The 26821-nt window shown below is 39.0% G+C and overlaps 1 protein-coding gene across 6 annotated transcripts in view; it reads left to right on the top strand.

Moving 5' to 3' along the window:
- Nucleotides 1–26460, top strand: part of PMS1 (PMS1 homolog 1, mismatch repair system component) — a 67325-nt gene extending 40865 nt beyond the window's left edge. For 5 of the 6 annotated variants that reach the window (XR_013545254.1, XM_072979861.2, XM_072979839.2 and 2 more), the window contains 8 exons: nucleotides 5860–5976; nucleotides 10120–10242; nucleotides 11943–12086; nucleotides 12337–13253; nucleotides 20961–21416; nucleotides 23735–23865; nucleotides 24068–24228; nucleotides 26176–26460. Coding sequence is in view for 4 of the 6 variants with exons in the window: in XM_072979861.2 (XP_072835962.2) it covers nucleotides 5860–5976; nucleotides 10120–10242; nucleotides 11943–12086; nucleotides 12337–13253; nucleotides 20961–21416; nucleotides 23735–23865; nucleotides 24068–24228; nucleotides 26176–26340 (2214 nt within the window). In the remaining 2 variants the exon portion in view is untranslated. Of the gene's footprint in view, nucleotides 1–1920; nucleotides 2044–5859; nucleotides 5977–10119; nucleotides 10243–11942; nucleotides 12087–12336; nucleotides 13254–20960; nucleotides 21417–23734; nucleotides 23866–24067; nucleotides 24229–26175 lie in introns of those variants that run through there. The other variant, XR_013545253.1, reaches the window with a different exon arrangement.
- Nucleotides 26461–26821: the final 361 nt, after the last annotated feature.

Genomic DNA, 26821 nt, shown 5'->3' with positions numbered 1-26821 from the left:
AATTAATACAAGACCCTGTCTTATTTTCAGGGAAACACAATAGTGCATGGTGGAGCTTAATGTTTGTACGCAATATACAGTAAAATCAGGTACTGGAACAAATAGCTGGCAGGACTTGTAAAGCTGGCATTTGTTTGTTCTAGTAACTGATTTTGTGAGACCTTCTCTGAGGGACAGTAAATTAAATTGCTGTGCATGTGCATGCGCGTGTGCCTCATGAAGACAAACCTGCATCTCTTTTGTGACTGTGTGCACAGTTCACTCAGTAGTACGTCCTAGTTTGATGGTAGGCATGGCCTCTGGAGGAAGGGCTTTGTAAGGTTTTGTTATAGTTTGCGGGGGGGGGGCAAGGATTAGCCACGTGGAGGCCCAATATTTGTACATGGCATCCTGAGGCACTCTAGATTTTTGGCAGCCTTTCAGTAGCTTGTTCTCCTGCCAAAGGCTTCTCTGTCACCTGCTTCCCCAGAATACCTTCTCAGTGAAAGGAACGACTCAGATGAACAAGGAGAAATCTGAGTATGATAACGCTGACAGAATTTGCTCTTAAGACTAACAGTGGGAAAACGTAATAGAAAAATATATCATGCTCAAGACTTGCAGAACAGAGAGGAGGAGCAGATTGATCTCCATGAAAGTAAACTAAGAATCAAAGATGATTATCCTGCCTGGTGACACATTTTGCAGTCATTGAGATTTATAATAGAGCACCACATTAAGTAACTGTTTTTTTAAAAAATGTTTAATTTTTAATGTTTTAACTTTTTTTTAAGTTAAGTGCTGCCTGTTAATGAATGACACAGAATCCATCATCTTTGGAATTTACAAGTACTTTGCAATACTTTTGTAGAAACACGTACCTCCTGGCCCTAGTATTATTTTTCATGTGGCATTAGCTTTCAGTACTACATATGGCTTCATCTGTTTGTAACTTTTTAACACAAGGTTCTAAAGTTAGGTCCTTTAAAAGAGGGATGACCATCTGGCAGACTGTGGGCCAGCTCTGGCCTCTGAAGCAATCTATCTTGGGTAGAAGTTATGGTTTCCTACACATTGAAAATGTGTGAGGTATTTTTATATTGGAACTCACAGCAAGTTAAGATGGGTTCAAATATCATACGAATTTATGCACTTGTATCATTGACCAAGAGAGACTAAGTAACCCAGGAAAACAGACCCTGTTCAAGGGCTGTGTTAGCATGTAGTGCAAAGCAAAAAGTCCTAGTTAAAAAAATCCTAGGAGATATATGCAAGTAGTATGTGGGTTTGCCTAGTCTATTTGGTTCTGTTGTGCAAAAAGGAAAAATAATAAAGAATGCAAAGTTAATCATAGCTTACTGTTATGTGTAAGATACAAATAGTGGTGAATTGGTTTTAAACAAACCAGGATTTTAAACTGGCTTTCAGTTGTCCGTGCATGTCATGGCTGATTAAGCCTGGATTTCTGGTTTATTGTAGCGTGCAAATGCACCTAGCCTGTGCTCGAATAGAAAAGCTTATTGAACTGTTCCCTAGCTGGATGGTAAAAGTGAGTGACGAAACTGCCTCTTTAGGAGTAAGACATTTGTTCATCATAAACATAGGTGATCCATTTTAGCATATTATTTTAAAAAATCATTCTTGTTTTGTTTCAGTTATTTGTCTTCTCAGTGCTTATTTATTTATTTATTTATTTATTTATTTATTTATTTATTTATTTATTTATTGCATTTATATGCCGCCCATCTAGACATAGTCTACTCTGGTCATGGATGTGGCCTCTACTTCAGAAAGGGAGACTGTGTTGCTACAACTGGTAGTTAATGGAGTTCTCCTTTGGATTTAAAAAGGGAGAAACCAGTAACAGTTCACATGTCAAACTAATTTACTGTATTTATGCTTATAATTAATAGGCAGCTAAAATGTTTTTGACACCCATAGGTTTTCCAGAGAAATTGGTTGAACTTTGACATTTTGGTTCATGAATTTCACATACTCCCTGCTATTGCTTGTCACTTTAAGCAAAATTTTGCAGGGGAAACCCTGAGAAACTGAATCATTGATGTAAGTATACAATGCTTTTATTATTGTTGGAGGTGGACTAATTCCCTAACATGCCACATGGAAGAAAAAAGGACTGGGCTAAATCAGTATTAAGATTGTGTATTATTTCAATTCATGTAATGCTTTTCAATGAAACATAGAGGAGACAAGATATATTTGGCCAGCTCTTGCAAAACCTAAGATGGTCTGTGTGTAATAATATATTTTGATAGGGTACTTCTGCAGTGTCATCATACTGCCTAGAGTCATATTCATTCTTGGCTCATCATTGGTCCCAGGTTTATATGACCTAGAAAATACATGGGGGTGTGTGAATGTATTTATAGAACAATTTCAGAGTATAATCAAAGTTATAAATCAAGCAGTGCTAGAAGCCTATTGGGAAATCAAATCTCTGTGAAAAGTACAGATATGTTTCTAGGTTTAACAGGAAGCTTGGAAAGTTACTTTAAAAAGGAAATTGTTCTTAATTTGCCAAATAACTTGTTAGCATTTTAAGAGCTCCATGTTAGGAGTGCATTACTTGTCTTAAATTATTTTTGTTTAAATTACTTAAAATATAAAAATGAAGGGATGCCAGAATGGTTTCCACAAACCAACATTTCAGAGTAGCAAGTAAACATTACATGCAAGAACAGCATTTAACAGGTGCTCTGTTAAAAAAATAACATTCCTGTCTCCATTACATCAAAAAGCTCTGTGTTATAAGTAACATCATTCCTTACAACACATTACTTCTGTGCTCTTTTTTCAATAAATGATTACTTCAGAACTATGAATTCCTGTTTGGAATTCCTGCACACATCTGAAGTAGAAACATAAATAAAAATGCATTGAGAAGCTCTATCTACTTTTATAAACTTTGCAGTGAGTCAGATCTCATATCTTAGAGTTCTCTAACCCCCCTTTTTTAAACTGAGGTGATCTTTTAAGAGTTATGTATATCAGCCATTCAGCAGGTCAGGCAGTGTAATAACATCCTTGCATTAATCAGCAACTAAGATTTATATATCTGGCATCACACAGTTAGAAGCTAAAATAAGCACCATGATGTTTATATGAATTGTGGCCAAAGCATCTTAGCTTAGGTGTAATCATTTGATTTAAACATCAGCATTTATTGAAACTGTGCTCTAGTCCATGACTCTGTTTATGCCACAGAATTTCAGAATTTACAAATGGCAAATTTTGCTGGTATTTCCTATTTTTGTGAGGTAACATCTTCATTTCTTTTTCCAGCAATTTCTTTTTCTGGGATGATTTCCAAGTAACATTGCATCACGTTGCTTTTTTAAGTTGGATAGACTGATGATCATTTTAAAAATAAATGCAAAGTATATTTATTTTGAAAAAGTTCATTTACTTGGAAAAAAAAGTTTGGTTGACCCAGTCTTCCAAAAGCAGAGTTCTTGTATATTAAAAAAAATCTATTCAGTATGTCCAAATTGATAGCAAATCCCACTGCATTGGGGGGGGGGGAAGTGATCTGTTTGTCCTTCATCCACATAATGTTACTGCATGAAGGGAAACTGAGTGAATTGTATAAACAGAAGTAGATTAGTCATGCTTTAGGTATGTGGTGGTATGTGGTTTCTCCTGTTCTATAACTCCAAAACCACCAACCCTCTCCACACAGGAAATGGTTCTGAACTTCTCTTTTGAATATTTGTGTGCTCTACCATTTTACTTTCTGTGCAGTGATACATGGTTGCAGGTGATACCTGTGCCCTTATCAGTTAAATTTGTTACACTAAACACCTTACGCATGCATGTGTAATTCTGGATTAGGACTATTTTTTTTCCTATTGCCATGACAAATGGGCTAATTGAATTGGTTCGATAAAAATATATTATTTTGCACTCTCAGTTTGTGTAGTTTGCCAAGAGGAAAAGCTTAATGTTGCTTACTTCTGTATAACACATTTATAAGCGCCAGTAGAGCAAAGATGATGGCGCCAATGTGTGTTCATATCAATTAATTGCTCTTTAATGGTTAATAAGTATGTGACGTGGTGGCGCTGCAGGCTAAACCACAGAAGCCTGTGCTGCAGGGTCAGAAGACCAAGCAGTCATAAAATTGAATCCACGTGACGGAGTGAACTCCCGTCGCTTGTCCCAGCTCCCGCCAACCTAGCGGTTCGAAAGCATGCAAATGTGAGTAGATAAATAGGGACCACCTCAGTGGGAAGGTAACAGCGTTCTGTGTCTAAGACGCACTGGCCATGTGACCACGGAAGATCATCTTCGGACAAAACGCTGGCTCTATGGCTTGGAAACGGGGATGAGCACCGCCCCCTAGAGTCGAACACGACTGGACTAAATGTCAAGGGGAACCTTTACCTTTAAGTATGCCAACGTATGAAGACTCTTGACACAGTTTTCTAGGTGTAGTGTGTTCAGTAGTAGTTTACCAGTTGCTTTTCCTGGGGATTGTGCAGTTTGCCAAAGGCTACACAGACTGGGTCTTCTCCTGGGAGGCACCGTGGGGAATTGAATTCCTACCTCCTGCCTCTGCAGTCGGGTACTCTAGTTCATTGAGATATTGAGCCAGTGGTTGCTCTTCTTTATCTACATTATAATACTTTATACTTTAGAAAATACTGGAAATAATCTCCTCTCTCTTAGACTTCTTATTTGCAGGGAGAGAACTGACCATTACATACAAATGATGACAGACCTGGTGAAGAATCTGTTGACCACTGAGTGCCACGCTCTTGGCACTAATAATATAAGCTTATGAGTTATCTGCATTTTGGTTTATTGTTGTTGTTAAGTGTTGTCAAGTTGCCTCTGACTTATAGTGACCTTATGAATGAAAGATCTCCAAAAGGTCCTGTCCTCAACTGCCCTGCTCAGCTCTTGTAAGCTCAAGCCTATGGGTTCCTTTAGGGAATCAGTCCATTTTGTATTTGATCTTCCTCTTTTCCTGTTGCCTTCAACTTTTCCCAGCATTGTTGTCTTTTCCAGAGAATCCTGCCTTCTCATGATGTGCCTAAAGTAGTACAAAACTGTTGAGATAGCTCAGACTTTATTTGAATTATTATAAAGAATGTGACATATGAGCTGTAATTATAGCAGCTCGTATGTCACATTCTTTAACATGGATGTGACAGATGAACTGCTGGATAAACTTAGTGGTTTTGATATCTGGCTGTGGATCCAGTGATTGGGAGTTTGATTCCTCAGTTGTTGTTGTTATATTCCACATAGCAACTTCAAGAACCACGAGGCATTATTGCTTCTGCTCCCAAATAAAAATGATCACAATTTATAGATTAATGTGTACATGCCATTACATAGCACTCTGAAGTGTAGGAAGACAGAAGCTTATTCTTTGTCCCCCTTCATTTTTGAAAACTATTAAACATGCACCAGTAACCCCGTTTATCTTTATAAAGATTACTTTTATATTCTTTTCTCTGTCAGTTAGTTGATCTACTCGAATTTTTGAATCAAGGAGCCTGTATCAGCTTCTAAAAGACCTCTCAGTGGGTCAAAAATAACACCTAACCCTTTGAACTGGAAGACAGATAGGCAAGTTGTGCTCATTTATTTTGAAAGCTAGCCCAGTTTCTTAAGCATAATTTAATGGGTAGAAAAGGAAGAAGGGGAAGTATGATAGACATGGAGCACACTATAATTTACCAGATCTTCACTCACAAGGAACTAAGGGATGCATGTGATTCTGAGGAACAAAATGTTAATAACACCAAACAAGTGTGCTGTTACATACACATATTTGTGGATGTATCAGGTAGATGTTGAATAAATCTAAACCTACTGTTAAAAATATAACTCTATGCTGTATTGTTTCAGGCCATAATGTGGCAAAAGACCAGGGTATTGGATCACAAAATGGCTTTCATGTCAGTGGTGGGAACTGCTGTGATGAGCAGCATGGAACCTTTTCAGCACCACTGCGAAGATCCTGAGGTAAGTCTCTAAACATCTCTGAGTCCCATTTCCCCCCCCCCCCCGCTCATTGTTTTACCATTACAACAGATTTTAGGGTCCTCCATTTTAAAAGAAAAATGGGCATACAATTAAAGGGAGTGATCAAATAAGTGTATAATTCACTATTGGCTCACTTTTGGTACAGTTTAGTTTGCCCTATTTTCTGGGTACAATGTGTGTTTCAAGTAAGAGCAATAGATCCTGCCCCTTTTGCGAGCTGTTCTGTTCCTTTCTGGCATAGCATTAGGGCTGTGGTTTATTTGGTGCCACTGGGGGCACTCCTGATTATCCCTTTTTGCTGTCTGTTTAATTTGCTTCCAATCAGAGCTATGAGTAGAGTTCTCTTTGGCGACAGTTTTGTGACATATGCAGTGGGTTGTGACAGTAAAAAGGATGGCGGATAAACTGTCTCTCATTCCCTCTGCTCGCAATTTTTAAAGAATATTCTCCTAAGAGATGCAGTGCTTTTTCAGATATAAGGGAGTATCCATGATGGGTTGATGTATTGCTGTAGCACTATGCCACTAACTAAATTAAAAAACATAAAAAGAGAAGCCACTGCAGTGAAATTTAATTCACTTGTTGCTGCATGCAGTATGTTTTGGTGACTGAAAATGCACATTAAGAATACATAGACACACTTTTATTTAGTTTGCTTACAATCACTTGAATTACAGTGGTGCCTTGCATAGTGACGATAATCTGTGCAGCAAAAATCGCTGCAAAGTGATTTCGTCGCTATGCGATATTAAAAAGCCCATAGGAATGCATTGAAATGCCTTCAATGCGTTCCTATGGGCTTAAAACTCACATTTAAGCGAAAATCCTCCATACGGTGGCCATTTTCGCTGCCCGGTAAGCGAGGAATCCGTCCCAGAAAACAGCGGGTGGCCTTTTTTTTACCCGGTGGCCATTTTGGAACCATCAATCAGCTGTTGGAAAATCATCGCTATGTGATGATCTGTAAGCAAAACGGTACCGATCATCGCAAAGCGATTTTTTCCCATTTAAAACATTGCAATGTGATCATAAAAGCGATCGCAAAATCTTTGTCGCTATGCAATTTTGTCGTTAAACGGGGCACCCGTTAAGCAAGGCAACACTGTAATTTCTCCAATGTATTTCTCCAATTGATACCCTGTTTCCCGTAAAATAAGACCTTACCTGAAAATAAGCCCCAGTATGATTTTTCAGGATGCTCGTAATATAAGCCCTACCCCCAAAATAAGCCCTAGTTAAATGAAACCCTGCCCTCCGCCATTGTGCAGCAACCAGAAGATGACATGACTGTATTTGAATAAATGTAGATTGTTGTACATGGAAAAAAAATCCCATGAAAATAAGTCCTAATGCGTTTTTGGAGCAAAAATTAATATAAGACCCTGTCTTATTTTCAGGGAAGCAGGGTAGGTATATGAGAGAATTTACTGCAGAGTATACCTGTATACTACCAATTCACACAGTACATTTTTACAATAATCAAGTGAAAAAGAGATAATTTAGGCTGCAATATTAAACATACTGTCAGGAATTTAACTACATATAAAGGGGTTGCTTACCAAGTACAGTGGTGCCTCACACAACGATGTTAATTGGTTCCAAAAAAATCAACATTGTGTGAAACATCGTTCAGTGAAACACCATTTCCCATAGGAATGCATTGAAAACCGGTTAATCCGTTCCAATCGGAACGGATTGCCGTCTTTAAGTAAAAAAAACCCATAGGAAACATCGTTGAGTGAAACAATGTTTCCTCCATTGGAATGTATTGAAGCCGACTCAATACATTTCAATGGCTTTGCGAAGTCCTTTTTCGCTCCTGTAAAAGTGCCTTACAATGTTTGGAACAGGTTTTAAATGCTTGCAATCGTTAGCCCACCTCCTGAACCCTATGCAAACTTAATTTGATGTTGTTCTGAGTCGTCTTTAATTTTTGGTGATTTTTTGAATTTTTTCTCATTGGAATGCATTGGACGGAAAATTCAAAAAATCACCAAAATTTAAGGACGACTCAGAACGACACCAAATTAAGTTTGCATAGGGTTCAGGAGGTGGGCTAACGATTGCAAGCATTTAAAACCTGTTCCAAACATTGTAAGGCACTTTTAAATGAGCGAAAAGGGACATTGGAAAGGACTTCAAAAGCACTGAAGCCGGCTTCAGTGCTTTTGAAGCTCTTCCGTTTTCGCTCATTTTTAAGAGTGTTACAATGTTTGGAACAGGTTTTAAATGCTTGCAATCGTTAGCCCACCTCCTGAACCCTATGCAAACTTACTTTGGTGTTGTTCTGAGTTGTCCTTAATTTTTGGTGATTTTTATGTTTTCCCTATTTAAATGCATTGAACTGTCCATTCAATTGATTTAAATGGGGAAAATAAAAAAATCACCAAAAAATTAATGAAGACTCAGAACAAAACCAAATTAAGTTTGCACATGTTTCACAAGGTGCACTATGGAATCCAAGCATTTAAAACAGGTTTCAAACATTTTAAGACACTTTTAAATGAGCAAAAAGGGACATCATTAAGTGAAATTCCCCCATAGAGAACATCGTTAAACGATGGGGGAAATTCCTCAAAAAAACCCATCGCTATGTGAATTCATCGTTGTGTGAAGCAATCGTTGTGCGAGGCACCACTGTAATATTATTTAGGATTGGGGTTATAGATATTTAACTGAATAAGAAAAGCTGCAGATAAACTGCTGTTTAGATCTGGACTGCTTTTCCATATTGTTTTGAAAGATCAGTCAGCTGTACCTCATTCACTTCAATTTAACTCTGAAATCACCTGCTGTCCCTCATAGACACAGGTGGGGAGAACTTAGATTGTTTCCAGAACAGTCTTTCTGGCGCATTTCTTCAGATGCAGGCAAAGCATTGAAGTAAGTGCTGGGAAATAAAATATTTATCTATTATTTTGTTTACTTAAAATATTTATTTATTTTCTGCTCACCTGTGCTCCCAAACACTAAAATAAAAATTAAAATTATTTAAATTAATTTTTAAAGGTAAAGGTTCCCCTTGACAATTTGTCCAGTCGCGTTCGACTCTAGGGGGCGGTGCTCATCCCCGTTTCCAAGCCATAGAGCCAGCGTTTGTCCGAAGACAATCTTCCATGGTCACATGGCCAGTGCGACTTAGACACGGAACGCTAAAGAATTAATTTTTAGAATTATTTAAAAGCCAGATGTAAAATTTGTTTAAATCATCAAAGACCATATTGAAACAACACAGCCTTGGTTGGCCACCAGAAACTGAACAGGATTGAAGCAACTGAGATGCTGCTCCAGAGAAATCCCTCCTCACATATTCGCCAGCCTACTCCCTCAGGGATTGGGACATGGAACAGGCTTCTGTTGAGAATCTCAAATTCTGACCAGGCACATACATCGTGACCTCTGTGAATCACACCCTGGGTGATCCATGCCTACACGGAGCCTCATTGAAAGTTCTAGAGCGTCTGCGGTAGCAAAAACGAATCGATAACCTCTGTAGAGTCTATGACCCTGGAGCTTTATTTCTCCGAAAACAGCCAGCTCCAAACTCTGTTTTTGTCAAAGCCTCACAATCGAGATCTCAACATCGACAGATCCTTATACACCAAATAAAGACCGTAGAAGAATCAACTCAATGGGAAGATGGCTTTATTCATCAGCAACGTTCACCAGCGTTCACCGGCACTATCTACAAAATAGATTAGGAACAGAAAAGGTAGCTGATTGCTCAGTGTTATCTTCCTTCTCTAAAGCAACATTTACTATTATTGATTTTCCTGGTAGGAAAAAATATTACAAGTAGATGATGAAATCATCTGTAGAAGAACTGTGCCTGCGCAATTTAAAAAAACCCTTTTGGGAGCACCCTTTCAAACCTGAGTGGGATTTGATTTTCCACTTTCGTGTTGAATTCTTTATTACTCTGCTTTAAGATCTTTTTTAAATTGTACACTACCTTCATTTTATATCTACAGGTGACGTAGAACTTTCTTTACGAAATCCACATAGCTAAAATCCAGAGAATTTCTGCTTTGTCATTTGCATTTTCATATTTGTTCATCAACTGATCATCATGAGCTCAATACTTTTATGTCGCTTTTTACAGACATATTGTTATTGTTCCAGGTATTTCTCAGTGGCTTCCTTCCAAAGCCTGATTCAGATCACCATTTGACAAGTCATTCAAATGGAGACAAAAGCTTCATGTTCATAAACAAACGACCTGTGTGTCAGAAACAAATTCTCAAGGTATTCCCTTTTTAGTGTTAGAGATCATTGTGTGTTCTGACCAATTACCTTCAATGAGCTAATTACAGAGTCAAAACATGGAGTTAACTTGTAATAACTTTATAAAAGGTTTATTAACTACAGACTTTAGTTTCAGTAGCAAAGGTCAAAATATAGCATTTTGCATTCATGGAAAAACAAAAAAGGCATTTGTCTTATATATTCCAGGCAAGTTTCTTTAGCTTTAAAGAATGTTTCTAAACTGGGTAAACCACCCACTAAAGCTGGTTGGCATAGATGCAAGTGTGGATGGAGAGTAAACCATCAGATAGCATGTGCTCAGGCAGTCTCCATCTTGGAAAGGCCTTTCTTCAAGGAAGAAGGCACACAAGAGAGAGGAGGGCAGGAAGTGATCAATGCATAATAGCACCCCAGTAGCAGGGTAGATTGGCAGAATCACCCACTGCATACTGGGACACAATTGATCTGCATGTTCCAACATTTAGTCCCTTCTCTGTGAAAGAGAAAATACTGGCTAGGAACCAAGTAACAATATTACCTGTACTTATTAACCACCACCACCACCACCCCATTTTTACTTGGCAGAAAACAACAAACTGAAACTTGTCAATTTAAGAATAAGTTTGCATTGGTAGAGATGGCAGCTCCAAACTCCACTTTGTGGAATTGCATTGTTCTTTGGATCCTAGCTGTGCTATTCTTCTGTTTTCTTCTAGGGTTGAACTTGGTGGCCTTGTAGGCCCTTTCCAACTCCATTTTTCTATGATTGTAAAATAAATTGATTTTTAAAAGTGGGTCTTGTGCATCATTGTTGTTACATGCTGTTGTGTCACTTCTGATATGTAGTTCTTTAGAATTAATCACCTGCAAGAGCTCCTGTCATTAGCAATCCTATTTGGGTCTTACAAACTAAGGGTGTTTGCTTCTTTTGCGTTATCAGTTCATCTCACGTTTGGTCTTCCACTTTATCTAACCTTACCATATTTTCCAGTGAGTCTTGTAATATGTCCAGTACAATGGCTCACAGATTATTAATAGGCAATTAATGAATGCATTATTTATTATTCTTGTAAACTTGGAGCTGCACTCTACCAGTGTTGTGTCATTTAGACCAGGGGTCCCCAACCTTTTTCACCCCGCGGACTGGCTGGGGAAGGCAGGGCACCCCCCATGCTTGTGCGCATGTGCAAACAAGCATGTGGATGCACGAACGGTGGCATTTGTGCATGCGCTCTCTCACTCATGCATATGCGCAAATGGTGGCACAGCACTCACATGGGTGTGCTGGAGCGCACGCGCATGTGCAAAACAGCTGTGCATGGGTGAGTGCATGCACAGGGGAGAGGTCTGTCTCCACGGCCTGGTCCGTCTCAGGCCATGTACGGGCACTGGGCCACGGACCAGGGGTTAGGGACCTCTGATTTAGACCATCTTGATAGTCACATCCATTTTTACAAGGCAATAACTGTAGATGGAAAGACTATTCTGCTACAGTAGAATGGCACCTGGCTAGGCCCAAAGTTGGTTACCAAAAATCACAACTGTCTAAATCACAAGGACTGCCATCTTTCTTTTAGGCAGATAGTACCAAGCTGTATTGGTGTGTGTACATGCAAAAGATAAGAAACTGTATTATAGTTCTGTATTGCATTTATTCCAATCTAGCAAGAACCTTTTCAACCTTATTTTTATATTTTTAGTTGACTCAACAGTATTATAACGAGAAGTTGAACAAAGATTCCAGTCGTTTATACCCTGTTTTCTTAATCAGTGTTGCTATTCCTCCATCTGCTCTGGATGTCAACTTAACACCAGATAAATCTCAAGTACTGTTGCATAATAAGGTACAGTATAAAAATATGTATCTGTATCGATCGATATGAATTTATGTCTTATAGAACTGTGTAGTTTCCATTTAATTATTATAATAAAAGCGTACTAGATTTTTTTATATTAATAGTTCCTACGCCAGTTATCCATTTGGCATGATTTTAAATCTTTAAAAAGAGCAAAACCAGACTTTTGACTTGATGTAATATTCGCTGAATAACACGCATTTGGAATGTATTATAATGCTTTGGGATTTCTTTCTAGGAGTCCATTTGTCAAGCTATGGATGATGTTTTGACATCCCTGTATGGACCTCTGTGCCAAACTACTTCTTGTGGAACAGACAAAACTGATGCTACTGCAGGAGACCTGTCTTTTAGTGAGGCAGCACAAACAGGTGTATCTGTCAATGAAACGAAGTCCGGTCAACATATAGATCCACATGTATGTGGACCATTGTTTTCATTTCGTAATGATGCGCAAAACAGTGAGATAGGAAAAACCATGGAAGTCTGTTTAGAAAATCAAACATTGTGTAATAATTCAGCTCAGATTTTCCCTAGCAAAACAAATATATCTGGCAATGAAACAGATGGATCTAACAGTTTTCAGGATGGCTCACTCAGTAAATTAGTATGTGAGGACCAGCAAGAAAATTCTAAGGTAATATTTAACTTAGACAGCAATACCTTAATGGGCATTAGTTCTAAAAATAGCATTGAGGATGGTTTGGGAAATGGCCTTTTCCAAGAAACAGAAAAAGGAGTGGGAACTGTAACCCTAAAAGATTCTTTTGAAGTCACAGCTGATAAATGGAGTCTGGGGAATGCATTTAAAAGTTCCAGAGGGGAGAACCTGAACCCTGTTCAGATTTTAATTCCCCAGAGAGAAGAAATAAGAGCCCAAACAAAGAACAGTAGAGATGACCAACAAAAACTTCAACAGAAAGATGACAGTCGGAACATGAAAAAAACAAATGTTGTAGATAATAAAGTGGGACAGATTAAAGCCTATGATATGATAAGCAGCCAGATAATAAGGAAACCAATGTCAGCATTTGCCCTCTTTGCTCAAGACCATCGTCCTGGGTTGTTGACAAAAAATGCCAAAGTGAGTGCAGAAGAACTAATGCTAAAAATGGAAGAAATGTGGAAGGCACTGGAGGAGGAAGACAAAAAAAAGTAAGTTAACAGACTTTTCAAGTTTCCACGCTACACAATTCATCATATCCAAAAATAAGAGGTCGCTTTATCCCTTTGAAAAAAAGAGAGTGGAAAATGTTTTTCTTTGATGGTTGTAGCATGTTGCTTGGATATTTTACTGCTAATTGTCTACTGTTTGCTGATTTATAATGAGTGAAAAATATCTATTTTACTCTCTGTTTTGTGGTGAAATGTGTTGGCCATCTGGATAAAATACATTTAATATTCTCCGTGGTCTCTGTGAATGCACATGAATGGATTAAACTGCGCCTGTGCAGGACTCTTCGGAACATTCTAGAGCTTAAATAATGACAAGTGAAATGTCTTTCTGTATCGCGCATGCTCTGCCCGCCAGTACCACAGTTCCTTTTTGCTGCCACTGCAGTTGGACTACTTCAAATTGCTTAGAGCTAATTCTTCTTTTAAAAATTTCTGGTTTCACCTCAGATTGTTTTTGACTACGATTCTTATCTGGCTTAATGACCCAGACTGCCCTGACCTTCCATTCTCTCTCATTCTGTACTGTTATTTCTGTGATTAATTGGCTTTGAACTCAGACCGTTCATTGTGTTGTTTTGGATTACGATTTGGACTTATATTATTGGATTACTTGATTCTATTTTTCAGACTGATATTTTGGCTTGACTAGGACTTCAAATTATCTACTTAGGTCTCCCGTGAGTTCTTTCAATCGATACTATCTGTCAGGTTCCCGCCAAATTTTATGGCCTCTTCAGGTCTGTTCAATGGTGTGTGTGCAAATAAAATTCCATTCACTGACGCTGTTTGTTTTGTTTGAGGGAAAGACATCAGCCCAGATCCTGTCACGAGTGTAAAAAGTTGACTAAACCAGCCTTAAAGCTGCGTTTGCAACGACTATGCTCTTATCTGTGGGAGAAGTCATTGAGACCGCCGGGCCTGACAGCCATGGAGGCTACTGTTATATCTGCTCCTTTGACTACTCGCCCCGACCCCGCTCCTTCGCTGGCACCGGCTACTCCATCCTCTAAGGCCTCTTCAAAATTGTCAAAATCAAAGAAACCTTCGGCACTGAGGTCGACATTGGTGTCGAAGGTGTCTGTGTTACTTAAGCCCCTTCGCCATGACAAGGCAGCAATCCATGAAGGGGCAACAACCCATGAAGGAAATGCCGTAGTCCTCAATCCCCCTTCATAGATTGCCTGGGTCTACATTAGACCAAAGAGGGTGTGATACGTGTATGCATCATCAGAGTCATCATTATCGCCCTCACCTCCGGGACTATCTCCAGCTCGATCCGATAGCTGCAAAGCTTCCTTCTAAGCAACAATATCAGGACCAGCGTGCTCTTCACATAGAAAAGAGACCTAGAGCCCCATTGGTACCGTTGTCTTCAGTACCACAGTCTATGGTAGCCCATACTTGATCATCTCGGGCACCTTCAAGATCCATACATCCACCCAAGGCAGAGAGGGCTGCACCTGTTTCACTACCTACAGCCTCTGTATGAAGATCCCAGCACCACTCACCCTCACCATCTCTAACCTTTGATAGAGAATCAAGAGGTTCTTCCATATCGTCTGAATCCAAACAGTACCTCCAATCAGAGCCGTCCAAGGAATTGCCCTCAAATCTGCCCACCCCTGACTCGGCTGTTGCTTATGTTCATCCTCCCTCTCCTTCTGGTGATTTCACGTCCTACTCGCAATTAATCATGCTCGTGGCTAAATCATTGAAATTGAGTATAGATCAGCCTCCACCCCCCCCCCAAAACACGACCTAGTGCTTGAGGATATTAATTAAGAGAGATCACCTCCTCTGAGTTTAGCCTTTATACCAGCGATGCTAGACCTCATCAAAGAGTCTTGGGCACAACCTCCTTCCTCTCTACAGATCTCCAGGAGAATAGAGAACCACTATAAAACACACGGTAGTGATACAGGATTCCTCAACAAACACTCTGCACTGAACTCTATAGTTGTGCAATCAAAGCAGTCCAGAGCAGGAAACCGCTCTAAGGTCACCCCTATCAACAGGGAGGGCCGCAAGCTCTATGTGCTGGGCCGTCGTCTATACTCCTTGGCTACATTCGTTATGCGAGTCTCCAACTACCAAGCAGCAATGGGCGCTTATCAGAGGCAGTTGTGGAATAAAATTCTTCCAATTCTCCAAACTGCCCCTGAGGATACTAGAACTGTGGCCTTAAACACTCACCTGGAAGCGAGGACGCTAGCTAAACGGCAGCATCTGGCATCGCGTCACAGAGCTGATGCAGCTTCCAAGGCTATGACATCGGCCATCGCTCTGAGGAGACATGTCTGGTTACGCTCATCAGGTATCAACAATGATGCCAAGTCAAGAATTGAGGAACTCCCCTTTGACGGTGCTGGGCTATTTAACGAAAAAGCAGATGAGGTTAAAGAAAATCTACACAAAATTAGAAAAACAGCTAGATCATATTATCTCCAGCAACCTAAATTTCAGTGATAGCAATGGTGCAGACCATTCACCACCCATCAGACATACCAACAACCTTACCAGGAAACCTACCGCCAGTATAAACCTTCCCAGGAAAGATCAAGTGTCCCTCCTCCTTCGGCTGCCACGTCCTTCCGACCTCAACCTTCTAATTAGCACCGCCAAAATTTCTTGTCGCCCTGCTAAGAAGGGCAAACAATATCTTTGACTGTCCTCTACTGATTCGTCCGTCCAGTCTATCTCACCTTCCCCGGCTATCCTGCTTTTTCAACAAGTGGACCAACATCACCACAGACACTGTGGTATTTACCATCATACATTTTGGTTACCTGCTAGAGTTCTTAGATCTTCCTTCTTTCCAGATGATTGGTTTCTGCTATCATTTGGCAAGACTCCACCAGAGGTGTCCAAAGTGCATTCCACCAGAGCCATGGCTACTTCCACCACATGGCTGCGTGGCATTGAACTCTCTGACAGCTGTCGGTCAGCGACCTGATCTACTCCATTGACCTTTGCTACCCATTATAGACTGGATGTCAGAGTAAAGAAAGAAACAAGCTTCAGAAGGGCTGTGTTGACTTCAGTTTTGCCGCGACCACCCTCCTTCTGGTAAGTGAGCTTGCTAGTCACCCATTCATGTGCATTCACAGAGACCACGAAGAAGAAAGAGAGGTTACTTACCTGTAACCGTGGTTCTTCGAGTGGTACTCTGTGAATCCACATGTCCCGCCCAACCTCCCCGCTATCTGTCACAACTATTTTTGGCATTTAATTTTCAGAGCCATTACAGCAGCGGATATTCAGAACTGAGGTACTGGTGGGCGGAACATGCGCAATACAGGGAGACATTTCACTTGCCATTATTTAAGCTCTAGAATATTCCGAAGAGTCCTGCGCAGGCACAGTTTAACCCATTTGTGTGGATTCACAAGAGTGCCACTCGAAGAACAACAGTTACAGGTAACCTCTGTTTTTGCAGCACATGATTTTACATCCTCTTGTAAGCAAAACTTACTTTAAGTTCATACTGTGTATTATGTAATTGTTATTTGCCCTTAAGGCATCACAAACATAAGTACACATTATTTCTGTATACATAAGGTTTAACATTATAATAAAGCTTCCATACTTTCATTCAGGTCAAATTCAGATATTAGCAACCACTGGAGAGCTATTTTTGTAATCAGATTTTCTAACTGAAGATGGGAACTCTTATCTTGCAACATTTCAATACACACTGTAGAAATCCAAGTGTTTGCACCCTATGCCGTCTGAACTGGAAAGGAGATAACAAATCTAAATAGCTCAGAAAACTCCCATTTTGGATTTGCAAAATACTTATACGGTTACAGAACTTGCATATTAATTACTGTGAAGGAAAAGAACATGTTCTGATATGCATGTGTTGGAACATTATTTTAAATCAACTAAAAAGGCAAGATCATGCTTGATTATTTGAGTATCTAATTTTGTTTTTGAATAACTGCATAAATCCTCAGATATTATTATATCCCATTGAAACTGAATCATATAAACAAAAAATTGCATGCAAATAGTTGGAAAGACTGTAAAGAAATTGGTACCTATTTACATTCCTGGTGGCATTGACCTATAATATATAATGTTAAGATGTTTGAAAAAACTAGAAATATAACATCAGAGTATGGTCATAAGTCCAGCATTAGGATTAATGAATTTAGATTCCGATGCACGACTACACCATAAAGAGCGAATTACTTCCATGTGTGTAGCAGCTATACAAACGGTTGCTCAATGTTGGAAGACAGCTGCAGAAATTTCAATGAATGCTTGGGAATCTAGGGTATGGAAATTAGTTTTGATGGAAAAACTCACTGCCCACTCACAACTGAGGTACCAGAATTCCAGTACAGACTTGTTTCATAAAACCTGGCTTCCTTTTATTCAGTATTGTAATAATCATACAGATTCTCTTAGCAATTCCCAAGCCACTCATGTAATACAGTGGTGCCTCGCTAGAAGATGTTAATTCATTCCATTGAAATCGCTGTCTTGCGAAAACGTCGTCTAGTGAAAACCATTTCCCCATTGGAATGCATTGAAACCTGTTCAGTGTGTTCCAATGGGGGGGAATCGTTGCCGTCCAGCGAAAAATCGCCCATTTTCCGAAGCGCCGATCAGCTGTAAAATCACTGTCTTGTGAACAGCTGAAGTATGGAGCGAGCTGTCAAAATAGCCCTCTTGCAAATAAACGGTCCTCTGTGAACCACCAGGAAGGGATTTCCCCACTCCACCGTGAATGAAGTACTCTGAAGGAGCCACTACCACAAAGGAGGGGTTTCCCCAATCAGTCCCCAGCCAGGAGACCGATACCGGGGGGACTCCCCAACCGCTTCTGAGGTGCAGCCGGTGGCAAGACCAGCCAACCTCGGCCGCTCTCCCCCTGCCCCACTTGGTGTATGGGCGCCCCAGGCGGCAAGCTCACTGGCCAACAGTCCGTGCCCTTCCCCGCCTCCAGATAAGTGCCGATCGCGCTCGGCTAGTGAAGCATGGACCAAATCCATCGTCAAGTGAAAATCGCCCATTGAAATGACTGTTTTGCGAATCACTATAGCGATCGCAAAAAGTCATTGTTATGCGGATTCGTCATTTAACAGGGTCGTCGTCTAGCAAGGCACCACTGTATATGTTATGTTTACTAATGATAACATTTTATATGTTTACTGTGTGGAGTTTGATGGTCCATAACTATTTTATGGTTTTGTATATTCTGTCTTATTTAAAAATTTTAAAAAGAACAACAGCATAGATAATGTTTTCTCCCATATTTATTCTGAATCTATAGAAAGGTTACCTCTGATTAGGTGGAAATAGAATAAAGTTGTTGTTGGGAATTGATAAAGGACTAGCATCTAACATCTTACTAATGTTTGCGTAACTTACCATGGCTGATTCACAAGGTGCTGGAACACATCTTGGTTGCACAGTCAATTATGAATGAGGTATGTGACTGAAGCACATCCTGGCATCTCATCAATTACCCATATTAAGTTGCACAAACCTTACCCAAACACCAATAGGATTCTGGCCACTACTTAAAGTAAGATGCAATGCTTCCTTTTTAGCAGAAGTTTTGATCTTTGCAGATTATGTATGTGTGTTCTATGCCATTAAGTTGGAACCAACTTAATGATCCTTATAGGGATTTCAAGGTGTGATATTTAAGGAGTGGCTTCACCAGTTTCACCACTTCCCCAGTAAGTTTCCATGGCCAAATGGGCATTTGAACCCTGTTCTCCAGAGTCCTAGCTCTTTATCCACTATACCACACTGAGAATCTCCAGATGATAGAAATCAATTAATCCCCACATCACTAAATGTGCTTTGTCTTTGTCTTTCTGTGCTCCTTTTTCTTTCTTGTTGAGCTTTCTTTCCCTGAACAGGGTGTTTTAACTTCTCCCTCTGCTCATTCTTGTCCCTCCGCTTAATGGGATATTGGCCATTTTTCTTTTCCCTCTTTCCCTATTTTACATGTTGGAAAAGTTTGGGATTCATTTAGCACCATGTGGAAGCTGCCCAAATACATTCTGGAAAAATGAATATTTTAGTTCTGCTTGCAAGTTTTTCCCCAGAAGAGATTAGGGATTTTTGCCAGTGACTGAAGATGGTACTGCAATTAATACATTTTAAAAATGAAATAAACTAGGCTGTACATCACTAGGAGTTGCCTGGCATTCATGGCAAATTTTAAAAGCACATTTATTATCTTTAGGCTAGGCAGACCACATGGACACACATTCTCATTTATTATTAGCTGCTACTGTAATAATCATCGTAAGTCCCATCTGCTGATTTTCCTAAATTCCATGTTTTTTAATTAATAAGATATTTGGCCTTAGTCTACAATTTAGAATTTTAGTTGTGTCTCTTTTACTGAGCGTGTTTACCATAAGCAAGTCCCATAAGGTACAGTGATGGTTAATCAGTGTAGTTATAGTAACAGAAAGTTGGTAAGTATTAACTTTCAGTTAAGTCAAAGACTATGCTTACATTTTACCTCCTTTTTCCTACAATAAGCCAAACATAAAATTGTGTTAATTTTAAAATCCTTATTTTTGCATATAGGAGGAAAAGCAAGCTGATGCTTTTAAAATTAAACTGTCAGCAGTAATGATTTGAAAGCAACAGTTTAAAATTGGCAAGAACCTACTGGCGTTCATATAAGATTTACATAAATTGTCATAGCTAATTGCCACTAACTGACAATGAAGAGAAATGCTCCTCAGTTTGTGCCATCAGGCATGTGACCAGGCACATGACCAAGATATGCCTCAGCACCTCACTGATTAGCCACAGAATCAGCCACATTGTTACACAAACAACCATAGGATCCTGACATTTACATCAATTTACTTATCCTTCCAGTGAGATTATAGTATGTCATTTCCAAGCACTGATAACAAGATTCAAAGTAAGGTATCAGTTCTACATTAATTGCTGACAAGAATCCTATAGTCTCTGGAAACCAGCTTAGTACAGCATTCTGCTGTCTAGAAGGAGATAGCATCTTCCAGAAGGAGGCAAGATTGACTACCAGAGAGAAAGCTGTTTGATCTTTGGAGGAAAAAAAGAAAAAATGTTAATGAATAAATAATTAATAAACCTTGAGTAGGGTAGAAATTGCATTGTGGAAGAGGAAAAGAATAGTTTTGTGTTCTTTTTAAAATGTGGTTGTCTTTCAGAACTTTGGTCTCCAGGTTTTGTGTTAGTAGGAATAATGAGAGTAACATGTAGTTGGGTATTATATTGTTTATTTGATTGATTTGATTCTGTTTACAATTGGGATATTAAAGTGGAGCAAGCTATTGAGCTGAACCTAAGCTGTTACTGGCATTAGTAATTCTAAGGAAATGTTATTCCCTTCCCCTGTCCCTTGCAGTCTTTTTGTATCTCCCAATAACTGACTCCAGAAGGTTTACTAGCTCTCCAAAGATAGCTGAGGGTCTGGATTTCACTAATAGTGAAAACACACTATTGGAACCGGTCTATTAGTCTCTGCCTGCTTCCCATGTTTTTTAATTACAGTAATAAACTTTGAGTACAGGTGGCAGTTGGATTGTGGCAGAGGAAAAATAGCCATTTTTCATTATATAGATGATTAATAAACTATTTGGCTATTCAGTTATTATCTGTTCCCTTATGCTCTACCTTTTTGCTATTCTTCATCCCTTTAATCTTTTTGTTTGCAAGATATGAGGAAAAAGCTGTTAGAGACTTGGAGCGCTACAGTAGGCAAAGCAGAAATGCAAAGAATGAATGTATGCAGAGATCAACAAAAGAAAAAGAGAAACGACAGAAGGCCAAACTGAAAGACTGTCTATCTAATCAGCTGAAGCTTGACACACTTTTTAATTCTCCAGTGGAAAAGAAAAATATTTGCCAGACAGCAAAAATTTTACAAGTGCCCTTCTCTATGGATTCTCTGAAACAGAAACTTCATGTACTTGAACAGAACATATCGGATAAAGATGAACATTGCCTCATTCACCTTCTGAATTTTCCTGATGCATGGATAATTGCTTCTCAGACAAAAATAATTATGTTGAACCCATACAGAGTAGAAGAAGCCCTTCTGTTTAAAAGGCTTCTTGAGCATCATAAACTTCCTATAGAGAAGCTGGAGAAGCCAATTGTGTTAACTGACAGGTAAAGTTAATTGAAACTGATTTTAAAAGCAGATCATTTAAAATAAACAAGGAAATTATACGTATATTTGGTAATAGTGTGAAGTACCGTAGTGTGAAACAAAGATTATGCTGAAAAATTGTGTTGTAGAGGGTTTACTCAACAATAGAGTGTTTGTTGTTCTGCTGCCAAGAGTATGCAGAGTACACTCCTATATAGCATGATTCAAAATTTGTCATTCGTATGATCAGATTTGTAATAAAGCAGCAACTCTTACAAAATGGCTAAAATCAACTTTGCACTGCGCAACTCAGATGATATAATCAGTGACGGGTTTAGGAGAATTGAATGTTTCCTAATTCTCCTTCCCCCCAGATTCTGGGGATCTCAAGATAACCAGTAGCAGTGATTTTCTGACATTAAAGAGTACCTACTTCCTGATCCCCAACGCCCAGAGGCATCCCCAGAAATCTCGGAACCTAGGGATGGCGTAGGGTGGAGGAATAGGAAACATTTGATTCCCCCATCATCGTCACAGATCATGATGCCATCCAAGCTGTGTGACAAAAAGTTGCACAACAGAATTCCAGCCTGTGTTTCCTACTGGACTTCTGTTTCAACTTAGTTCCGCAACGGGCCTGCATGACAGGGCAGAGAATGGCTTATCTAACTTTGATATGATTATGGAACTTGATATGCATTCCAGGTAGACACGCTGAATACCTTGTTTTGTATTGGGGTACTGGATGAGAGTATGTTGTTTTGTTGGAACACGGAGTCTAGTCTTTATGCTCCTGCCATTCTTTCAAGGTCCTTGTCCACCTCCATAATTTGCAGTGTCCTTCCCCAGCTATCAGTTCCATAATGTACAACTTAAAGCATTTTATCCACCTGATAGTTGCAGAAATCACAGTTTTCAACTTGTGAATGTACTGCAACATCATTCTAGAAGATCTGGCTCAGCATAAGGAATAGGATTCATTGTCAGAGTGGAAACAGGCTGGGTGGCAGCAGCTCTTACTCACATTCTTTCTAATGCTTTGCTGCAGGAGTAAGAAACACATAGGCTATGTATAGAGCCCTTATGCTGTTTTTCTCCTCCTTGCAGTGTTGCCCAGCAGCTGCTGTTAAAATTGTTCTATCAAAATTGTAGGGAGGCACCATAAAAAATATGTCACAAGTCAAACCTACTCCAGTAAAATCTGAAGTGTGTGCTTTATTTGAATCTTGTTGCCATCTGCCTGCTTGTCTCTTTCCTTCCTTCTTTTCCACATATCATGTAGCACAGAGTGCCATTACAGTTTCTACCAAATTAAAGGACAGCATGACTGCCGGTGACCCATTTAGCAGTAGTGTGGTTCTCATGGGTTCTGGTGGGTATGGTATTGTATCCTGACCATAGGAAGCGGCCAGCTCCTGCTGTAATAATATCCCAGTCTCTAGCAGCAATAATAATTCAGCTACATTAATTCTGAATCAATTTTTGTACCACAGCTGACAGGTGATAGAGTTGGTTTGCCATCCTCCATCAACAAATCTTGTTCTATAAATATCCACTAATGTAGAGACCTATCTCTTGGGCCCTTTTTTCTTTTATAAGCCACAGTTAAGCAAGGAGTGACAAATCAGATCCACATTTCAGTGATGATAACCTGGTCTGTGTAAAACACAATTCCGCTTTACATCTGAAACAGGAGGTATAACTTAGTCCATGAATTAATACTGGCTGGTAATCTGACAGTATACTACAGATCTGTGCATTGGAAGCACTGAAATCTATACACATTGAGAAGTGGGAGAGGAAGAATGTGCTGGCCCACCCTTAATCCCAGGTAAATAAACTGCAATTTACAAAGCTAGGAATACTGAGTGAGAATTGGCTCTGAGTGTGCATGATATTCCTGGTTTAGAAAAAAAATCCTTCCACTAATGAAGAAATTGAAAAAGAATTACTTGATACACATAGGATAATGACTATAAATCAAGAAATTAGTAATGGAATTGCTTTATTTTGGTTTTGCCCTTAAATCCCTAACCAGAAAAACTGAGTCTCCAGCTGTAGAGACAACGGATGGACAGCAAGTGCAGTGACCCTCTGCTAATGTGGCCCATAGGAGCAAGATGGGCGGAAAGACAAGGTTTAACAGCATGTGGTTGTCTTAAGCTGGTATCTTCTACGGGTAACAGGTTTTGAATAGAATAACCAGGAAGAATTTGTATGAAGTCATTCTAATATTCCTTTGACACATATACTAGGAATTATGGGGCACTCAGTTTTTAAATATTACAGCTCTGTCTCTTGTTTGAAAGTGTCTTACACTTAAATAATTGATTTTCAGTCTTCTCGGTGGGCCAAGTTATATGGAAGTTCTTTGCAGCATGCCCAAGAAAAGTGTACAGTTTGATGGATCATCCTACTTGTTGGATTCAAGGCTTATATCAAATGGATTTAAGATCAAAATTATACCAGGTATGATGTGGCTTTATATTTTGCTTTTGATCTGACCTCTATAATTCTTGGTGCTTGACCCTTTCCTAGATACAACAGGAAATTGATTCTGCTTATGGTTCTTCATACATTAGGGGGGAAAGTATAGGATGCAAAAAAAATTAGTTATTCCAGATACCAACCTGTTATGTGTTTTGTATATGTTTTATATATTTATAAATAGGTACTTCAGTTGTAGAAAATCAGCTGGAAATAGAAGGAATGGCCAACTGTCTCCCGTATTATGGTGTAGCAGATTTAAAAGAAATTCTGAGAGCTGTGGTAAATAATAATGCAAAGGAAGTACATGAGTGTAGACCACTTAAAGTGGTAAACTACTTGGAGGTAAGAAACAATCATAGCTCTTTATTTTGAAAATGTGCCCCTTGCTGCTTTAAGTACCTGTATTTTGAGGAAAACACTATCTTGATATTTCTATCTAAAACATTGCTACTTGAAGCATAAAAAATTAATACCAGGATCAAAACTTAAATATCAAACCTTGAAAATTTAGTATTAATAAAAGGTATTGTTTTAAAATTGCATTTTTAAAAGCTGGGAAAACTGGCTAAATTCATAATCTGACAGGTCAATGCATGAGAATTATTCACATACACTGAACGGACATTCACTCTGTGCCTACATGCTTTGATGTTTTATCTGTGCACATTCAGATGACAAGAATATTCTATTTATATCCATTGAAAACCTAATTTGTGCATAGATACTAGAATATTTTCAATCCAGAGTGCAGATCATGTGTGTTTCTGTACCTGTGTTGAATAAACTTTGATGCAATAGTGTGGATTTATTCATTTACTTACTTGTTTGTATGCCACGTTTATCCCAGACATGAGACTCAAGGTGTGTTCCAACATGACTAAAAAATAAGTACAAATGAAGAAACATTTGCAAATCATAGTGTTAAAAGACAGTTAAGCAAGTTATAATATTAAAAACCAATTGATTTAAAATCATACTTTGTTTAAAGTTCAGCACTAATGCTTTAAAAGCCCCTTCCTCAACAGCCAGTCATCTGCTAGAAGCCCACCTGAATTAATGTGGGTGTGCTTGCCAGTGGGAAGACACTTAAATTTATGTAAGCATGTAAAGTGTAGCTCTCTGTAGGATGCTTAGTGCTGCCTTTGGCCCTGAGGGGGTGCCAAAAGGAGAGTTTTAAAAGGGTTTTGGAGATTCTCAGGAGTTTTTTCTTCTAGAGTATTTGAGCCAGTTCTAAGAGAAGTCTGAAGAAATTGAGGCAGCCATATGAAGAAGAGTGAATGAAAACCACCTAAAGAAAACTGTGCTCCTGTTCAGAACTCCTATGTGAATATATGTACCGTGCGTTACTCATTAATAACTGTGTATACAGATAAGCAATCTATATACAGTATACAATGTAGAAATATTGAAAGGGCATAGCTGTTCTTGTGTACAGATCAAGAACCTTTTTATATAGCTTATGTTGGAAATGTCATGGGTGGTCCACCACTACAGAGTAATCTAATCATTCAGGTGGGTACACATTTGTTTTCTGATACCATGTACAGAATCACCAGACCAATGGCTCTCATTGATCTATTCTCTTTCTGATTCTCCACTTTTTTTGGGGGGGGGGGCTCATATGTTCCTATTGAAAGTCCTATAGTCAGGTCTGTATGAACACTGTTCCATCTCCTTATGTGTGAGTTTTTTAAACCACTTCATTACAGCAATCAGTAAACTACCTGAAATGTCCATGTTGTTTACAGTGTAGTGTTGGGTGTTATTGTAGCACACAAAGTTTGAGAAAGTGCATTATGCATAACCAATCATGTTAATCAAGTCTTTTGTTTTTCAACTCCCATCTGACTCATTGCTGAGGTCTTTAACCCTTTGACCACTCCTGCCGTGATGCCAATGTAGACCAAATTCCTTATGTTGTTGGAACCCAACTCTATGTCTTAACCCCTTGCTGAGAAAGTGAAGCAACTAGTAACCCATTATCTTCATCATAGACATATGGATAGAAACCACATACTGTACTTTGGGTTGGGAGCCTGTGTCTTACAGAGATAGGTTGAAGGAGAGTACAACAAAGAGGAAATTTTAGCATAGGATTAGTGAGTTGTTTTTTCTAATCTAACCCAGCTTTTGGCCATAAGAATAAGAAAGTGACTTCTTTAAAACAGTAGAATGTACAGTAGTAGCAAAAATATCCTGTTGAAAATTCTCCACCTTAGAATAATAGATTATTCAATTCATTATAGCCTGACTTGGATGTTCAAATGTAAATAATGTTTGTTTCCATAGGGAGAAGCGGTGCGACTCTCTCGGCAGCTCCCCTTGTATTTATCAAAGGAAGATGTACAAGACACTGTATGCAGAATGAAGAAGGAACTGGGATATCAGCATAAAAGCTGTGTTCATGGCCGACCTCTTGTTCATTATTTAACAGAAGTCCCACAAACTAACTAGCAAATAAACAGTTCACACAAAATCATGTTTTATACTTTTATATATGTTATAATGTGGAAATTGCTGTTTGTACAATGAACATAAGCATTGGCTTTGTCTATTAAAATATATTGTAAATAATCCATTGCTTTTCTTAAACAAATATGATGTTGAAAACTACTCATGACTCTTTCCAAGTGAATGGACAATTAAGGGTGAGAGCAGGTCTGCATTTGTCCCTGAGATACTAACTGATTTCACAGCTTTTCATACTAGACAAAGTTCACAAAACAAAGTGTACAATGCAGAACTGCTAATAGTGACAGGGAAAAGATAAAGAGTATAATTTTCTTAACAATGAAGAATAAGTGAGGAAGCAATCAGATCTAAAGGAAAAAGTACATTCAAATCTAGTTATCTTTGACATATGCATTTTTTCAACAAAATTCTCAGTGTATGAGAAAGCTGTTCAGATATAGTAGTGGATCAGTAGAGATACACG

Source organism: Pogona vitticeps, chromosome 1, assembly GCF_051106095.1.
Source record: "Pogona vitticeps strain Pit_001003342236 chromosome 1, PviZW2.1, whole genome shotgun sequence".
Classification (NCBI taxonomy): domain Eukaryota; kingdom Metazoa; phylum Chordata; class Lepidosauria; order Squamata; family Agamidae; genus Pogona; species Pogona vitticeps.
Note: the sequence above shows the minus strand (reverse complement) of the source record. Positions and strands in the feature narration are given on the sequence as shown.